Source organism: Micromys minutus (genome assembly GCF_963924665.1).
Source record: "Micromys minutus genome assembly, chromosome: 11".
In the NCBI taxonomy this organism is placed as follows: domain Eukaryota; kingdom Metazoa; phylum Chordata; class Mammalia; order Rodentia; family Muridae; genus Micromys; species Micromys minutus.
This window is the reverse complement of record NC_137980.1, coordinates 26,659,388-26,677,752: the sequence shown is the minus strand read 5'-3', so window position 1 is coordinate 26,677,752 and position 18,365 is coordinate 26,659,388. Positions and strand designations below refer to the sequence as shown.

The 18,365-nt window shown below is 42.6% G+C and overlaps 1 protein-coding gene across 1 annotated transcript; it reads left to right on the top strand.

The window, feature by feature from the left end:
- Positions 1-13,053: 13,053 nt before the first annotated feature.
- Positions 13,054-17,770, top strand: DSPP (dentin sialophosphoprotein; the record flags this gene model as incomplete). Its single annotated transcript, XM_080924962.1, is given in 6 exon segments — positions 13,054-13,110; positions 13,951-14,037; positions 14,188-15,111; positions 15,884-16,720; positions 16,723-16,724; positions 16,918-17,770. Coding segments are annotated over 6 exon segments (2,760 nt in total).
- Positions 17,771-18,365: the final 595 nt, after the last annotated feature.

The window sequence follows — 18,365 nt, the reverse complement described above, 5'->3', positions numbered from 1 at the left end:
GAGTCATTTTGTTGCTATGTTCCTTTAGCAAAACAGTACTATTTGGTTTTCCCTAGGTCTCTAGGCTATCTAGTCTCAGGTTCTTGGTTACCAGCATAGTTTCTGGTATAGGCTCTATCTTGTGTCGTACACCTTGAGTCAATTCAGAATTTGGTTGGTTACTCCCACAAGCTTTGTTCCACCATTGCACCAGCATATCCTGCAGGCAGAATGCCATTGTAGATAAAGGGTTTGAAAGGGTTTGTATGGCTGGGTTGGTGTTTGCCTTTCTCCTTTGTAGTTCATAGATAACATACCTTGAATACTAGTTTGAAGGTATGAAGGCTCTAATTAGGCATCAGGTTGAATTTCTTATGTTCCATGAGTAGTGTAAGCGTTGTCTTTAGCAATGGGGCCTTATCAGTTTGTGGGGAGCAGCCTTAGAAATAGCCTGTGTGGTTTGAGGTTTCCCATAGAACCCCTTTGGTCAACAACTTGATTAGATTTAATCTATACCTTGTGCTGGGAACTTCATTTGGTGATGAGAGATGTCCAGCTGGGGCTCTGTTTACCCTGTTACTTGGTAATTTCACTTAGAAAACTTCATATGTGTATATTTTTGGAAGCCTCTGCTGCATTAGATTTCCAAATGACCCCTCAAAATGACTGCTGGTTCTGGCTAATCCTTCCTGTATCCTATTTCCTATTTTCTTCTTCCCTCTCCCTCCTTGTTTGATCCTCCTGTTCCAGACCCTCCCTCTAATCAATCCATAACTAAATATTCTATTTCCCTTTCTGGGGAGATCTCTCACCCTCCATTCTATTCTTAAAAATCCACTAGAATTGATTTTATGGCTTATTTATGGCTTGTGACTCAGTTTGAAAAACCGGATGTTATGTTCCCTCTGATTTGCTCCTCTGGCTCACCGTGGAGGGAACTGTCTTTTCATTGCTGTCCAAAAGTCCTCCTCCTTGTTCTGCCAAGACTTTGCATGCCAAACTCAAGGAGACTTTGTCTTGGTTATTTAAATTTATAATGGCTCAAACAGAAGTCTGTGACCTGATTTCTACCATGGTCTTAAGTCATTCAAGGTTCTGTTCCCCTTCTTTCCCCCCTCTTTCTTCCCAATAGCATCCCCAGGAGAGGGGGAAATAGACCTGTTAAGTCGAAGCCTGTCATTTTCTGAACTGATGGGTGGTTTTGCTGTCTGACAAGACTCCAAGGCCGTGCTTATAAGAGCCAAATGTAGACAAGTGATCCTCTGATTTGCATTTGGCTTAAAACTTTCTCTGAGTGGGTGTGTTGTGTGGGAGAAGTGTTGGAGTTGGGCTATGTATCATTTACCCTGGCAGAGCTCCACAGGGGAGAGTGAGCCTGTTTGGGCTGCCATTCCCAATTCATTACCTGATGGATGTCATGGCATTCCCATAGGGACCATCTGTGTCACCCATCTACAGTCTTCGTTGGGTAGTAGAATGTAAGAACGTCAAGTTCCTAGCCCAGCTGAGAGAAGTCAGATTGAATCAGTCTGCTTGAAGAGGAGTTTGAGTCAGGACAGCTGAGTTAAACCAGCCAGAGTTCAGAAGGAACTAGAAAAAGTGAGCTTACTCAGCAATAAGCCTCCCAGACAATTACATCTAGTGAATAAAATTTACTTTTTCAGAAAGTACTCTGCATGCTACCAGAGGAGAAAGTTAATCATTAGTGTCACCCAGTTACAAACCCTGTGACCTACAGCAGCAACCTTCATGCAATAAATACTGATTCGGTTTAATTAAAAAAGTGGTACTAAGTAGATAGACACAACAAAGGGGCAGTGGACCCCAAGCACTGTGTTCAGCAAAAACAAAACAGAACAAACAAAAAACAAACAAAAAACCAAAAAACCAAATGCTCAGTTAAACAGCTTCTAATTGCCTACACTTATGAACATTGAAGTAAAAGAAAAGTTATTTCCTGAGATGCAGTTAAGTGAAATAAACTATATTTATACACACGCACACACACACACACACACACACACATATAACACACACACACATCACTGAGTTATATAACTATACCTTTAGCTCCGTTTCCCTAATGACTTGGCTCTCCTTGCACCTACTTGTTTTGCAGCTTTTAGGTGGTCACTGGGTGATTCTTTTTTTCTTCATGAAAATGACAATGACACACGTGAAGATAGACAATGGCCTTGCTCTCAGTGTGAGCAACGCCTGGCATCTTCTAGGCTGCAATTCTAGGTTATAGTGGAGCTCTCGTGTGCCTGGTTAAACCACACCTTGTAACCATCATTTAATTAGCAAATACATGGCCAGAATCTGTGCTGGATTCCATAAAGGACAAAGATTAAGGTTAGATCCACCTTGTCTTAAAGTCCTGCGACTCACCATCATTTCTTCACCCTGTACACCCCATCTTTCCTGTCACAGAGAGAAGCCAGGGTCTTATGTATGTACTTCACTGTAGAGCTGCGCCCTGAACCCCTCCGTGCCACACACTAACCACTTATTATCTGACACACTTTATGTAGTTTACAGGATTTTTTCCCTTTCATTAGGCGTCACTGTGTATATTTGCTAAAAGCCACAAACCATTCTGCTTTTAACAGTGGCAACGTCTCCGTCTCCAACATGTTCAATAGGAAAGACATTAACAGAAGATAACCTCACATTCGTGCTGATTTTCGGCATCGACAAGGCATGTGGTCTAAACATAAACATAAAATCAGGTCTGATGCAACAACTAAAGAACTTGTTTTTATCCTTTTTCCAGAACAAGGAAAAGAGATTTTATTATCAGCCTCACACATAAAAGGAGCAATAGTAATACATAATGAATTTTAAACAAAGAAAGTGATTTATGAAAGCAGAGTAAATATAGAGACTTTGCAGCAGTGTCTTTCCAATTGCCTTTTTAAAATAAATCAAGAGCCCGAGTAGGCTGGAGACTTAACACAGTTGGTACAGTTCTTTCCCAGAATGTACCAAAATCAAAACCCACAACAAGAAATTAATTCTACTCCACGATCTGATACTACATGTATAAGGACATGTCCTATACACATTAACATTCCCATTATTGGAGCTACTATGTTTTAATACTTGTTATATTTTTAGTGAAAGTTTGGAGTATATGCCATGATTTACCATCGGTTGAGAACATGCTTATACACTGAGCAGCCGGACATCGGGTTCCCCAACACCGATGATCCTTGGCTCTGTTTCCACTGACGATATGGCTATTGGAATAGCTTGCCCATCGCGTCACCCATTTCTGGTCCTAGCTCTTGTCTTTGCCATTGCAGCCTCAAGCATCCTGCACCTCACCTGGCTGCAGTACTTGACCCTGAAGCTCCGCTCAGTGATGACCTTGTAGTTTGAATCAGTAGCACAGCCCTGCAGACCTCAGCTGCAGGAGGCCAAATTTATCAAACCTTTTGATGAATTTCCCTTGTAGTTATATGTGCCTTATATTAAGTCCTCCTTGGAGACTCCTGAGCTCTGCAGTGGGTCCTTAAATCATTTTAATACCATTCAGTAGCAGATTGATTGGACAGATAGGTAGCTACAGAGGGGCAGATAGATGATGGATGTTTTTCTGCATGATGTGTAATGTATTCTCTGAGAATAAATATCAGCAGTTAATATTTGAATAAAAGAACTTGTATTCGATTCTCCAAATATCAAGAGAAAACTAAGACTACTCAGCAAATTTTAAGCCACAGAACCAACACAGCTTGTTAATTTGCAGTTATCCAATAAATGTTGACATTGGGGGAGATACAAATGTCTCTGCTTTTGGCAGTTTATTCATGACAAAAGACCTTTCTGATGTGTGTAGTGAGAGAGGAAAGGGGCCGGAGACAAGTGAGTCTGCTAAGAGGCTCTGTACTCACTAGGCAAGTGAGAGACATTAGTTATTTTCACCAATGGCCTTTAATTTACTTACACAGTCAAATCCAATAACTCATCAAATTTGGCCATCTTTTAAATAAGAATGCCACTTAGCCAGTGATCCTAAGACAATTTGGGAAAAAGCAAGACTGGTTTGTAAACTTTCTGAATTTGTGTTCTCCAAAGAAACAAAGTGTGTGGGAGTGTGTGTGAATGTGAGTATGAGTGAGTGTAACTGTGAGAATGTGTATGTGAATGTGTGTGTGAGAATGTATGAGTGTGTATGAGTGTGAGAATATGTTCATGAGTGTGTGTATGTATGAGTGAGTGTATGTGTGAGTGTGTGATGTGTGTTGATGAGTATGTGTATGAATATGTATGTGAGTTTGTGAATGTGTGTGAGTTTGTGAATGTGTGTGTGTGTGTAGTATGTGTGTGTTTGTAAGAGTATGTGCATGTATGCCTGCATGTGTGCCGGCATGTGTGTGCACATGCCTATGTGTGTATGGGCTTATTTAAGGAACTGCCGGCCTTAATCATTGAGACTAGAAAGCCCTAAATCTGCAGATGAATGTCAGGTTAGAGAGACAGCGAGGAGCTGATGATGAATTTTCAAGTGATAGGTTGTCTAATGAGGTGTTCTTCCTGGTTAGGGTAGGTCAGACTTTTTTTTTTTCTATTCACACCTTCAAACTGATGGGTGAAGTTCACCAGTTCTATTAAAGAAAATCTACTTTAAATTTGGATTTATAGTTTTCCTTAGCAATTCTTTCTAAAGCCTTATTTTTGACTTCTCGATTTTCAAGATTCGAAATGGGGTGATCTTGGATAAACAGGGTAATTATTTCCCTTCAGAAGCTTTATTGAAGGATAAATGAACACAGCAAAGTATTTAAGCTGATATGTCACAACATGCAGACATACATACCCTCACATGCACATACACACATGCACATATGCACATGCACATATGCACACACACACATCAGCAAAATGAAGAAAATGGTAAAACACAACTCTTTCCCTCTCATCTATTCTTGACACCAGACAACCACTAATCTACTTTCTGTCGCTATATCTAATGTGCAAATGTATAAGATGGGTGGAATTTTTAAGATGTCTGGGTGACCCTTAGTCTTGGATAGCTCCACTTCTTTTGAGTATGGGAGGCGCTTGTAAAAATAGTGGTGTATCCTTTCCACATTTCATCTTATTACATGGCAAATTTGGCAGATATAATTGAGCTTTCAGTAATTAATTGAGTGAGTTTCATTTACCCAAACAAACCACAAAATACCCTCCCCCTGTTTCTTCTGAAAAATTACCTTGGATTTTATTATTCCTTTAAAATTATAGGAATTACAGAAAAATTGCATAGAAATTTTGTAGTCAATGTTTGCATATCCTCCTAGATTTTAATCACCACTGTATGGAACCTAGATATAAATTTCAGGAGTTGACTTTACAATATCAAGTCTTTCAGCCCACTATCATGTTTAAGGCAGTGTTAATTCACCTCAGCAGCATTTGTAGGTTTTCAGCATTTAAGTTCTCAGTTTTCTCACTATGTGTTTTATTAATTGGAATTAAAAACATATTGAAAAGTAGGCAGTGGTGGCCCATTCCTTTAACCCCAACACTCAGGAGGCAGAGGCAAGCGGATCTCTGAATTTGAGGCCAGTCTGGTCTAAAGAGCAAGTTCCAGGACAGCCAGGGATAGGCAGAAAAATCCTGACTCAAAAAAACCAAGACAAAATAAGAGTATTTAATTTTTTGACTACTCATTGTTAGCACGTAGCAATAAGAAACTGTTTCCTATGGAATTTTACGCTGCAACATTTAATTATTGTCACTATACAGGGACTCTTACAGTTCCTACTGGGTTTTCCTCACAGTTACTGTGTTGCCTCAGAGCAATGGCTGCTTTCCTGTCTTTCCAGGAGGAATCCTTTTCATTTTTCTTTTTGCCTCAGAAGCTGGAGAATTATTATTCAACACTACTGAGTAGTATTGACTATTCAGAAATTAATAACAGATACCATTGTCCTAGGGGAAAGGCATTCCATACTTCAGCACAAAGTGTGATGCTTATGACATAGTCTTATTTGTTTGATTGTAACTGGATCTTGCTATGACCAGCCCAGGCTGTCTTTGAACTCACAATCTTCCTGTTTTGTCATCTTTGTGTTGGGATTATAGGCATGCATCCCCACACCTGCCTTTATTGATTTATTTGAAAAGTTGGCCCCTGGGTCTGTTTAAATAACGTTGTTTTTGTTTTGTGTTTGCTCTTTTAGTTTGCCACAAATTACATTACTTATTTTCTAAATGCCAATCTTACATTGCAAGCTCAGAATAAATTAATTTTCCCATTGTGAATTAATTTCCTAAAAGTTTAAAATTTGACATCTATGATGACACTGGCCAAGAGTATTTTCTGGTAGTGTTGTGGATCTGTGATGTTGCAGTGTGCAGTTGTAGAATGACGTTATTCCCTCCCTTTCTGTTTCCAGGGACTCCTTACATAAGTCTGTGATTGGGATTTTCAGAAGTGAGTTGTGGTCACATCATGGCATTTTCTCTGTAAGAAGGTTTGGGAATTCAACTCCTGTCACAGAAATCAGGAGTGTACAGCACCCATTTTTCTTGAGTGAGCTTGGTGTTTCAGGCATCGATGTGTTCTTTTCGTTAGCAGGAAGGTGTTTGCAGCCGTCCACCATAGGCTGTGCCACGATGCCTATGCATACCCATGTCTCTCTCCTCGTGATGTCACTCATTGGAGTCTTCTCTTCTTTCCCTGAGTCTGCATGAAGTCATCTCTGTTTCTTTCAGCTTTTCAAAAACCATCCTTTGGCGTCACGATTTCCTGTTGAATTAATTCCAGTTCTGGGGTTAGTTCCTTTCTGCTGCTTTTCCTTTGGTCTTTTCTTTAGGTGAACATTGAACACAGGTGTCTTCATCAAAGCTCTTTGGCTGTGAAGAGACACAGTGAGGACCACGGTAACTCTATAAAGGAAGACATATAACTGAGGCTGGCTTACAGTTCAGAGGTTTAGTCTAGTACCATCATGGTGGAAGGTATGGTGGCAGGCAGGCAGGCATGGGCTGGAGAGGTAGCTGAGAGCTGTTTCTATATCTGGAGCCTATGGCATTAGAAAGAGAGAGACACTGGGCCTGGCTTGGACATTTGAAACCTCACAGCCCACCCCAGGGACACACTTCCTTCAACAAGACCACACCTCCTAATCTGGCACTTCCTGTGAGTCTATGGGGGGGCATTTTCACCCAACAAACTTCCACATCAGGCAATTGTTTTACATCTATTGTTTTCTTTTCTTCTTCTTTAAAGACTTATTTATTTTCCAGAATTCATCTGGTCAAAAGGAAATGCAGGAACAAATTGTGGAGCAGAAACTGAAGGAAAGGCCATCCAGAGACTGCTGCACCTAGGAATCCATCCCATCTGCAGACACCAAAACAGGCACTATTGCTGATGCCGAGAAGTGCTTACTGACTGGAGCCCAGTATAACTGTCTCCTGAGAGGCTCTGCCGGATCCGGACCAATACAGATGTGGATGCTCAAACATCAAACTAAACATCAGACTGAGTACAGGGTCCCCAATGGAGAAGTTAGGGCAAGAACTATTGGAGCTGAAAGGGTTTGTAACCCCATAGGAAGAACAACAATATCAACCAACCAGACCCCCCAAAAGCTCCTAGGGACTAAACCACCAATCAAAGAATACAGAGGAGGAGGGAGACCCATGGCTCCAAGTGGATATGTAGCAGAGGACTGCCTTATCTGGCATCACTCACAGGGGCCCCTTGGTCATGTGGAGGCTTGATGACCCAGGGTAAGGGAATGTTAGGGTACTGAGGCAGGAGTAGGTAGGTAGGGGAGCATCCACATAGAGGTAGTGGAAGGGGAGAGGAAGGGTACTTGTGGAGGGGAAACAGAGAATGGAATAACATTTGAAATGTAAATAAGATAACCAACAAAAATTAAAAAAAAATTATATATACAGTGTTCTGTCTGCATGTATTCCTACAGGCCTGAAGAGGGTATCAGATCTCATTACAGATGGTTGTGAGCCACCATGTGGTTGCTGGGAATTGAACTCAGGATCTCTAGAATAGCAGTTAGCATTCTTAACCACTGAGCCATCTCTCCAGTTCTTGAGCTTTTCTTTTAGTGAATTCTTTCCCCATTGGCTACTTAGAAGAATCCTACTTAGTTTGCAAATACTTTTTTTCCTATTGATTTGTAATTTAATTGGATTCTGCTCAACAAACAGACTTTATACTATTTAAATTCTTTTATATTTATGAAAATCAATCAATCTCAGCGCTGGAAAGGCAGAATCAGGTAGAACTCTGGGAGCTCCAGGCCAGCCTAATCTACCCAGTGAATTCCAGGACAGGCAGAGCTACGTAAAGGGGCTCTGTCTCAAAAAATCAAGAAACAAAAAATTAAGTTTAAGCAGATTTGATTTTGAGTCTAAATGTTTGTTTTAGCGAAGGTTCTGCATGCTCTAGCAAATTCTTCTTCCTCACTGGGGAGTGCTCTTTGCTAATACAACCATCAAGTGTGTCTGTTTAGACACTGAAGATGTGTTTGACTCTCAAGAAAGAGAGCTGCTGAAATCTGCTGTTACAACCGAGGTAGGAAAAGGTAGGCAAATCACTCTGGTCTACTTCCACTGGGGTCTGTCTACATGAGCAAAGGTGTTACTCCAGGTAGTGACTTGGGCATGTGACTGGGCTCAAAGAACCAAGAACGATGCGGTGTAAGTAAAAGTCAAGTGTTTATTATGGAAATGCAGCTTCAAGGAAACTCCCTTCCTATCACCTTGGACCCTGTCCAAACACCCGCTTTCCCCACATACATGACGAAGATGTGTTTAATTCTCTTTGTATAAAGTTCCGAAGATACTGTTGTTGGACAGTGATTTAATATTTCTGGTCTTTCGTGTTTTATGTCTTTCAGTGGTAGGACATCCAGAAACTGGTACACAGAAAGACTACAACTGCTTAATGTGGGGCCCATTCCGAGAGGAATGATTCAAAGATTACCATGTACATCCAGGGCTCGAGGGAATGATGAGTTCAGGCATGTACCTTTTCCTTTCTGGAAGTACAGCCTGTTTTTCTATTTTGCACTCTATAGTTTACACACATAGTGGAGCAAAGACTGAAAGCTGTGATGTGTGTGTGTGTGTGTGTGTGTGTGTGTGTGTGTGCATGCCTGTGCATGCCTGTACTTATTCGTAGATACCTTACACCATGTCTCACCTTTGAAACAGCTATTTTTAAATTCAGTTTGTATTAAATAGATTTTAAAAAAACTTTGTTAATGTTTAGATTAGATCAGAAAGGTTTCCCCGAAGTTACTGTTTATAGATTCTTTTAAAGATCTCTTAGGCAATGTGAAGGCTGTTGCATGCGGACAGCAGCTTGAATTATAGCACACTAACTTTAATATGTACCTCAGGAATGATAGGGGTCTTAAATAGCCAGTCGTATTTACTAGAGAAACCTAGAGTTTTCTTAGATTGCCGACCTTAGCAAGACGAGAAATGCAGGGTGACAGAGTCTAAGTGGCTCTTTTCAGATATATCACACTGATTGTCTATATTTAAGAGGCAAAACAGTCTTCCAGGAGATATTTAATTAAGTGAAAGTAGGTCTAGTCCTTTTGGAACCAAATGTCTCAGTGAGCCAACATACCAGGGAGCGAGGTACTGGGGCATTATTACAGCTTCATAGGCACAGTGACTCTTTAAACCCCCACATCAGGGATCCTAAACAGTGATTGGTTGAGAAAATTATCAAACTGAATTTAAATTTCAGCAGGTGCAAAATTGTCACACAAAAGCCCAGGACAGTGTGCCTCTCTCAGCCTGGAAAGAGAGATAAGGAAATCTGGATTTTCAAAGTCCCCTTGAAGGCTTTGAAGGTAAGATGGAATCCCTCTTGGCAGAAGCCAACTGCTACCTGTTGAGAAAACCTCCAGCCACAGAGATGAAAGTGACTTGGGTTAAAGGTTTCTGACTTTTAACTCTTCATGTCTGCAGTATATATTGAAGATAATGTGTGATTCGGAAAGGGATGCTAAGCATCTGATAAGACCATCCTATAAGATGACACACCACTGGGGAGCAGAACTGATTTTGCCACAGTATATTCTTGAGATGCTATAGCTTCTAAGGAAAAAAAAAAAAACCCAAGTTGAAACAAACATTCTAATTGTATCCATTTAAAAATCAGCACCTGGAGTGTTTTCTGTATAATTCCTATAGCTCTGTTGTTGTTATTTTGATTCAGAAAAATACATTTAAGAGCTTTAAACCTAGTCAAAGGTGTTTTTCAGCCTTATCCTTGGTATGTTGGGAGTATTGGAATTTAACAAACAAGAATCTCACAGTCTTCCTCTCAGAGAAAGAGATGATGCAGTGTCCAAACACCAGCTCATCCTGAGAGATAGGCTGTATTTGGGGATTAGATGTAATCACTGTTCTTCATGGCTTCAAGGTCTGCCTAGTGTTCACAACTAAAGCTCTGTAGCGGGAAGGATTGTGGTTCTTTGCAGGACTCAGTATCTGGTGCTATTAGTCTTCAGATGTTCACTGACTGGACCTAATAAAAGAATTGCCATTTAAGCTTGGTATCTTGACTCAGAATAAACTCAGGGTCTGGGAAAGTAATTTTCTGACATTTGAGGTGAAGGTTCTAAAAGTAGATGCTCAAACGATTTTATGTAGAATATGTACAGATCTCATTTCTGTCACACTGGCTTTTCTGCTTCAGACTTCTTGATAATAGGTTTAGGAAAACAAAAATATTGCCACAAGTTGGCAAAAATTAAGGCGGAAATTTGACCATTATGTGGTCACTTTGAATGGTTTTGATAAAAAAATTAGACAACTCATGTTTTAAATATCTTTAAAATATTTTTATTTGTTCCTTGAGAAATCTGTGCCGTATGTTCTGATTGTAATCGCCCTTCCCCCAGCTCTCCCCATCTGCCCCTCCCCCAGCTCTCCCCATCTGCCCTTCCCCCAGCTCGCCCCATCTGCCCCTCCTCCAGTTCTCTCCAGATCCACCTCCCTTCTTTACTCACATAACTTCGTGCCCTTTTTGTAAAGAAAACAAGAACCGCGCAGATCAGTTTATGCTCCCCAAATGTTCTCAGACATGCGGCCATCCGCTGGGTTCTAGTTGACTTACCAGGGGCCACACTCTTAGAGGATAGTGCCTTTCTTTCTTATCCATCTCTTCAGCTAGGGGTGGAGCATCATGCTCGGCTTTCCTCTCGGTCCTGGGATTTGGTCTGACTTCTGGTGCAGGCGGCCAGAAGCGCTGTGAAGACAGCTCAGGTGGTAAAAGCCTACCTCAGGCCTTCCAACAAGGCCCTGACAATTAGGCCTTGAATGCCCTATCTTAGTGATACATTCTCTCTAACTTGCTAGTCATACACCTCATCTAGTGTGTGACAATAAACGGGACAGTTTAAAAGAGGCTCCTCAATTGTATTGCATTGGCTATTTCCACCGGGGTCCTAGACATGGTTGACCTGTCTTGGCAGAGCTGTGGTGGAAATGTGTGTGTGGGTGTGTAGGTGTGTGGAATTGGAGATTCGTGATGGGGGCAGGAAGTCTCAGATGTCAGACTTTGGTTTAGAAATGGGATGTATACATTGATGGATTTTATTTCAGGTACCGTTCCCAGACCAGAATCCCCCGGGTCACGCTGGGTTTGGACTTGCTGAGTTCTGTATAAACTTGGCTTGGTAGACACCCCCCAACCCTTGGACCTAACGTTGTTTCTCAAAAACCTCATTTCAGTTGGAAAAGTAACTGAGGGCAGCCCAGCTTTTCTTAGTTTTCTCTTGACAGCTATAAGGGTGAAAAAACTTTCACAGAGATCCTGGAATTGTATTCTCACTCCTGTTGAGTAATAAACCTTAGTATATACTCACTGATGTTTTATTCTGTTTCCCTATTGACCTTGAGTTTTAATCAAGGCCATTTTATGATGTGTGAGATTGTAATCATTAAATCTTGTGGAAGGTCACAAAATAGGAGAAAACAATCTGTTTTATAATAAAATACCATGACACAAATAAATTAACTTTTAGAGAGTAGGAACCTGAATTTTTGATTCACATAGATTTTTATAGTTTTACAGGCTCTGTTCCAATGTATGAAAAATGTGTATCTGACTCTGTGAATTTGCATTGCAAAGGGGTGAAAGATTTCGCTCTTGAAGCCCCCTCATTCAGCCCAAGACTGCAAAGTGTTTAGTATGGGTGGGGGGTCTTTAATACCCAGGACTGCTCGTTCAGCAGCAACCTCTGCAAGGTGATGTTTTTGCTCAGAAGACACTGATAGTCAAGATGCTGGCCTGGGCTCCAGGACCTGATGCCAGTGAGGATGAACATGGGGTAGCTAGGCAACTTCAAAACGGTACAATGTGCTGCCAGGGAGCAAAGCCCACGCTGCTGCTGTATGAAGAAGGGAGCTAAAGATGCCTTTAGGAAGCTGCTCAGGGGCGATTCTTCCACCCCTGGGATAGTCTAAGCCAGAGTTATTATTCCAGACAGAGGAAACAAAAGCCTGGTAAAGTCATCAAAAGTGCCCAAGCTCATAAAGCAGATAGCAGGGGAAGAACTTGAATTCAGGGATGTGAAACCAGATCCAATGTTCTTTCTCCTAGCCTAAGCTCCCTTAGCTTACAGATTTCTTCCTCTTATGGTGTTTTAAGCCCAACTCTATAGACCAGGTAGGAAATTACATGTGGTAGGGAATTATAAGTGCTTTATCATTTAAATCTGTCCTTAGTTAACTTACTTAAAGTTAACCAGGGAGAGATGCTACCTTCACAGTTGACGGCATAGGGCCAGAGCCACGGGCTATGTACTCTGTACCTCCATGGCTGCTGTTGTTTCTCCCGCTGGCAGGAAAAGTCAGACGCTATGACAGAACTGAGCATGCTGAGGTCCCCCACACACCAGGTTTATTCTGGAACCTGCGAAGTCTTTTCACAAGTCCTCCCCTTGTCCTAGCAAAGGGCCAATGTAAGACCAAAATACTGGATTACCGTGGTTACCATCTTTCATTTTTATGAACCTTTTTGTGGTGTTCTTTGTTTTAAACAGACACTGATTATTAGTCATAATGAAAATGAAGATAATTATATATATTTGCATTTGGGCAACTGCATGGGCCATTCCAGTAAGTACACCTTCCTAATCAAGCCTTTTTACTTTGCTGTATCTTTCAACACAGTGTACCTATTTCCTTATTGTTTCACAGAGAGGTTGAGTCTAAACACCGAATAGAAATCTTAGATCTGCCTTAAAACTATTATGTGATATCATATGGGGTCTCGATCAAAGGCAAACACATGGACCAATACATGCTCCTTCTCTTCCTGTTGAAATATCCCAATGAGAGGATGACCCACTTAAAGAAAAGTGTATCCAAATTAATCCAATGCCCCAAAGTCATAAAGCATGCCTGCTTCATTCCACATGAATTTCACTGTAATGTCAACATAGTGTACACTGGGAAAAATTGATGAAAGAACAGGAGCTAAAAGTCAGATTTTTCAATATGTTTCATGTGTGTAATTTGTATGTTCACTGTGGGAAATCCATAGCATTAAAACAAGTACAAATGCAGAATCATTAGGAAAGTCAATCTGCCTATAATTTTATCAGCCAGCCTCCATGTCTAGCATTTTCATAGGGTGTCATGTAACCCGATGCTGTGCTGTTCCTGTAGTTGAAAATTTTTTCATAAACACTTCAAGCTCACCCTTGCAGGGTCAGAAGTATCAATTACATGGGGACTGCTTCTCCAGTGGCCTGCACTCATATTGCTTTAGGGGTTTGGGGCTGATCAATAACATTATGAAAATCCTCATTTGCTTAGCTTGAAACCCCACCCAAGTGCCGCAACGGGCATCTTTTCTTCTCTCCGTGGCCAGGCTGTGATCTGACCTTCACATTACATTTCTTTCTTCTTCCTAAAACAAGAACCTGTGCAATATCTATGTTTTAACCTCTGCAGGTTCCTCAGTTAGTACCGTTGGAAAGAGACGCTGTTGAAAACTCTGCGGATGTACCTTTTCCAGCACATCTGGGAACAGCAGCACAGGTAAAAGACAGACAAAGGTTCCTTTCATTTTCTGTCTTCAGGCCGCTTTTACACTCTATGACTTTCTCTAGAATTTCCCCCCATTGTTTCAGTTCGCCTTATTTGAAGATGGCGGCCACAACTGACTTTGAATTGTGTCTCTCTTTTCAGAATGAGTTACATAACAGCAACACCGCTAATGACAGCTACGATTCCCCAACTGGTGGTGAGATAGGAAAGCAGCCACATACCAAGAGTGGCTACAAAGGAGATGGGAATGGCTCCGAGTCCGTAGATGTAGGAGGGAAGAGTTCTCCTACTCAGCCCATTTTAGCAAACGAACAAGGGAACATTGCCAAAGAACAGGAGGATGTAGAAAAATATGGTCACGAAGGAGAGAACAGCACAGCAAAGGGCCTCAGGAGCCAAGTTGGCATCGTTGAAAAGGCCGAGGAAGCAAAGGAGAGTAAAGCACATGGACGGGCTGATCAGGATACAAAACCTGGGGGTGCTAGTGATGTGAGCCAGAATGGAGATGCTACCCTTGCCCAGGACAATGAGCCTCAGGTAGCTGGGACCAAGAACAACACAAATCAAGAGGTCGGGATACATGGGAGTGGGGTTGCTACACATGAAACGACACCTCAGGGAGAAGGGGAGGGGAGTGAGAACCAGGGGGCTGAGGTGACACCAAGCTTTGGGGAAGATGCTGGTTTGGATACTGAGGGGAGTCCTAGCGGGAACGGGGTAGAGGAGGATGAAGACACAGGTTCTGGTGATGGTGTGGGTGTAAGAGGAGGAGATGGAAGGGAGAGCCTTGATGACATCAAGGGCCAGGGGGGCCAGTCTCATGGGGGAAACAATGACGACAGAGGTCAGAGTTCAGTTAGTACTGAAGATGATGGCTCCAAAGAACAAGAAGGTTCCCCAAATGGAGACAATACCTCCAGCAGCGAAGAAAACGGTATCGAAGAAGGTGATGGTACCCAAGCAACACAGGACAACCAGAAGCTCAGTCCCAAAGACAACAGAGATGCAGAGGGTGGGATCATCACCCAGTCGGACGTATGTCCTTCTGGGAAGAGCCAAGATCAGGTAAGTTTAGATGTCAACTTACATTGTTCCCTCCACACTCTGGTGGCTGTACCAAACAAGTCCAGATAAAACCCCAAACAAGCATAAAAGTGTCAGGCTAAGCATCTGGGTTCTATTTAGCTACCTTGAGTGTTTTAATTAAAAGGCTGAAGTCCGTATAGACTTTGATATAGGACAAAAATTTTAAAAGATTTATTTTATTTTATGTATAGATGAGTACATTGTATCTGTCTTAAGATACACCAGAAGAGGGCATCAGATTCCATTACAGATGACTGTGAGTTACTATGTGGTTACTGGGAATTGAATTCAGGGCCTTCTGAGCCACCTTTGCAGTATGTCTATGATATAAGACAATTTTTAAAAATCCAAAAATTTCTACAAAATTAGTCAGAATGCTAGAAGTCAAGCTGAATGATGACCCAATGATACTTTTGTAAGACATTCTATTCATATTACATTCATTACACAAAATTATGAGCTTCACAATGATACTTTCATTATCATGCATTTGTTGGTTCAAGTCCCTGTCAGGTAGAAACCTGGGTGTTTTTCTGGAGGACACCAACCCTGATACAGAGCACATTCACATTCAAGAACTAAGCAGGCCTGTGTGAATCACTGACTGACAGCCCAGAATCTAAGGTCATTTCCTGAGACAGTTCTCCTAGGATCATGGATTTTTGCAGCAAATTTATTTATTCACTAATTATCTATTTTTATTTTAGCAAATAGTCACTAATTATCCATTCTTATTTTTATCATTCCATAGGGAATAGAAACTGAAGGTTCCAACACAGGCAACAAGAGTAATATTACCAAAGAATCTGGGAAAGTCAGTGGAAGTAAAGAGAGGAATGGACACCATGGGATGGAGCTGGACAAAAGGAATAGCCCAAAGCAAGGAGAGTCTGACAAACCCCAAGTGGCCGTTGAGAAGTCAGATGCCCACAGCAATATGGGACACAGAAGGATAGGTAGCAGCAGCAATAGTGACGGGCATGACAGTTACGATTTTGATGATGAATCCATGCAAGGAGATGATCCCAACAGCAGCGACGAATCTAACGGAAGTGACGTAAGTAACGGAAGTGACGACGCTAACTCCGAAAGCGCCAATGAGAGTGGCAGTCGTGGAGACGATTCTTACACCTCTGATGACTCAAGCGATAATGGCAATGACAGTGACTCACACGCGGGAGAGAATGACAGCAGTGATGACACATCTGATACGGATGACAGTGACAGTCACGGTGATGATGACAGTGACAGTAATGGTGATGATGACAGCGAGAGTGAGGACAAGGACGAATCAGACAGCAGTGACCATGAAAACAGCAGTGACAGTGAGAGCAAATCAGACAGCAGTGACAGTAGTGACAGCAGCAGTGACAGTAGTAATAGCAGCGACAGTAGTGACAGCAGCAGTGACAGTAGTGACAGCAGCAGTGACGGTAGCGACAGCAGTGACAGTAGTGACAGCAGTGACAGCAGCGACAGCAGCGACAGCAGTGACAGTAGTGACAGCAGCAACAGTGAGAGCAAATCAGACAGCAGTGACAGCAGCAACAGTAGTGACAGCGACAGCAGCAGCAGCAGCGACAGCAGCAGCAGTGACAGCAGTGACAGTGACAGCAGTGACAGCAGTGACAGCAGCGATAGTGACAGCAGTGACAGCAGCAGCAGTAGTGATAGCAGTGACAGTAGTGACAGCAGCGACAGCAATGACAGTAGCGATAGTGACAGCAGTGACAGTAGTGACAGTGACAGCAGTGATGACAGCAGTGATGACAGCAGTGACAGCAGCAGCAGCAGTGACAGCAGCAACAGTGACAGTAGTGACAGCAGTGACAGTAGTGACAGTAGCGACAGTAGCGACAGTAGTGACAGCAGCGACAGTAGTGACAGCAGTGACAGTAGTGACAGTAGCGACAGTAGCGACAGCAGCGACAGTAGCGACAGCAGTGACAGTAGCGACAGTAGTGACAGCAGCGACAGTAGCGACAGCAGTGACAGCAGCGACAGTAGTGACAGCAGTGACAGTAGTGACAGCAGCGACAGTAGCGACAGCAGTGACAGTAGTGACAGCAGCGACAGTAGTGACAGCAGTGACAGTAGCGACAGCAGCGACAGCAGTGACAGTAGTGACAGCAGCGACAGCAGCGACAGCAGCGACAGCAGCGACAGTAGCGACAGTAGCGACAGCAGTGACAGCAGTGACAGTAGCGACAGCAGCAACAGCAGCGACAGCAGTGACAGTAGCGACAGCAGCGATAGCAGCGACAGCAGTGACAGTAGCAACAGTAGCGACAGCAGCGACAGCAGTGAGAGCAGCGACAGCAGTGACAGCAGCGACAGCAGTGACAGCAGCGACAGCAGTGACAGCAGCGATAGTGACAGCAGCGACAGTAGCGACAGCAGTGACAGTAGTGACAGTAGCAACAGCAGTGACAGTAGTGACAGTAGCGACAGCAGTGACAGCAGTGACAGTAGCGACAGTAGTGACAGTAGTGACAGCAGTGACAGTGACAGCAAGGACAGCACTTCTGACAGCAGTGATGATGACAGCAAGTCTGGTAATGGCAACAGTGACAGCGACAGTGACAGCGACAGTGACAGTGAAGGCAGTGACAGTAACCACTCAACCAGTGATGACTAGAGCAGAGAGAACCCCTTGAGATTCTCTGTGTGACACTGGTGAATGAACGGAAGGCAATGGAGGTTCCTAACTCAATGACTATAGGAGAGACGAGCAGACTATGTGGAATCCGCGGAGCTCACAGGGAGTGGAGCCGAGCTCCAGCTCTCTTAGAGTCTGGGTGCACCACCTTTGGTATACGTGTGTTAACATATATTCATGTTTAGAAAATATTTTTAAAAAGGATAACTCTAAACATAATACTTAAACAGGAACTGAAGTAATCACTTACCATGATGCGTAGCTTCGATTCGAATGGTGGGTGCTTTAGAGAGCAGAGCGAGCAACTTCACAGCCTGCAGCAGCCTCCTCCCTCAGTGCTCCTGACACCAGAGAGCTAGTCTTCATGTTGTGCAGTGGGCAATGCTATTCTGCAATACTGAGCTCAACCACTCTGTCACTTACTAATTCCTGGGGAAAATACATTTATGACCAGCAAAACATCGCAACAACTACTGACCCTATCCAAAGCACTGGGATAATCTTTGTGATGATAAAATAGCTATAAATTATGAAAATTATGAAGAATAAATGAGAAAAGAGCCTGAGAGTGGCT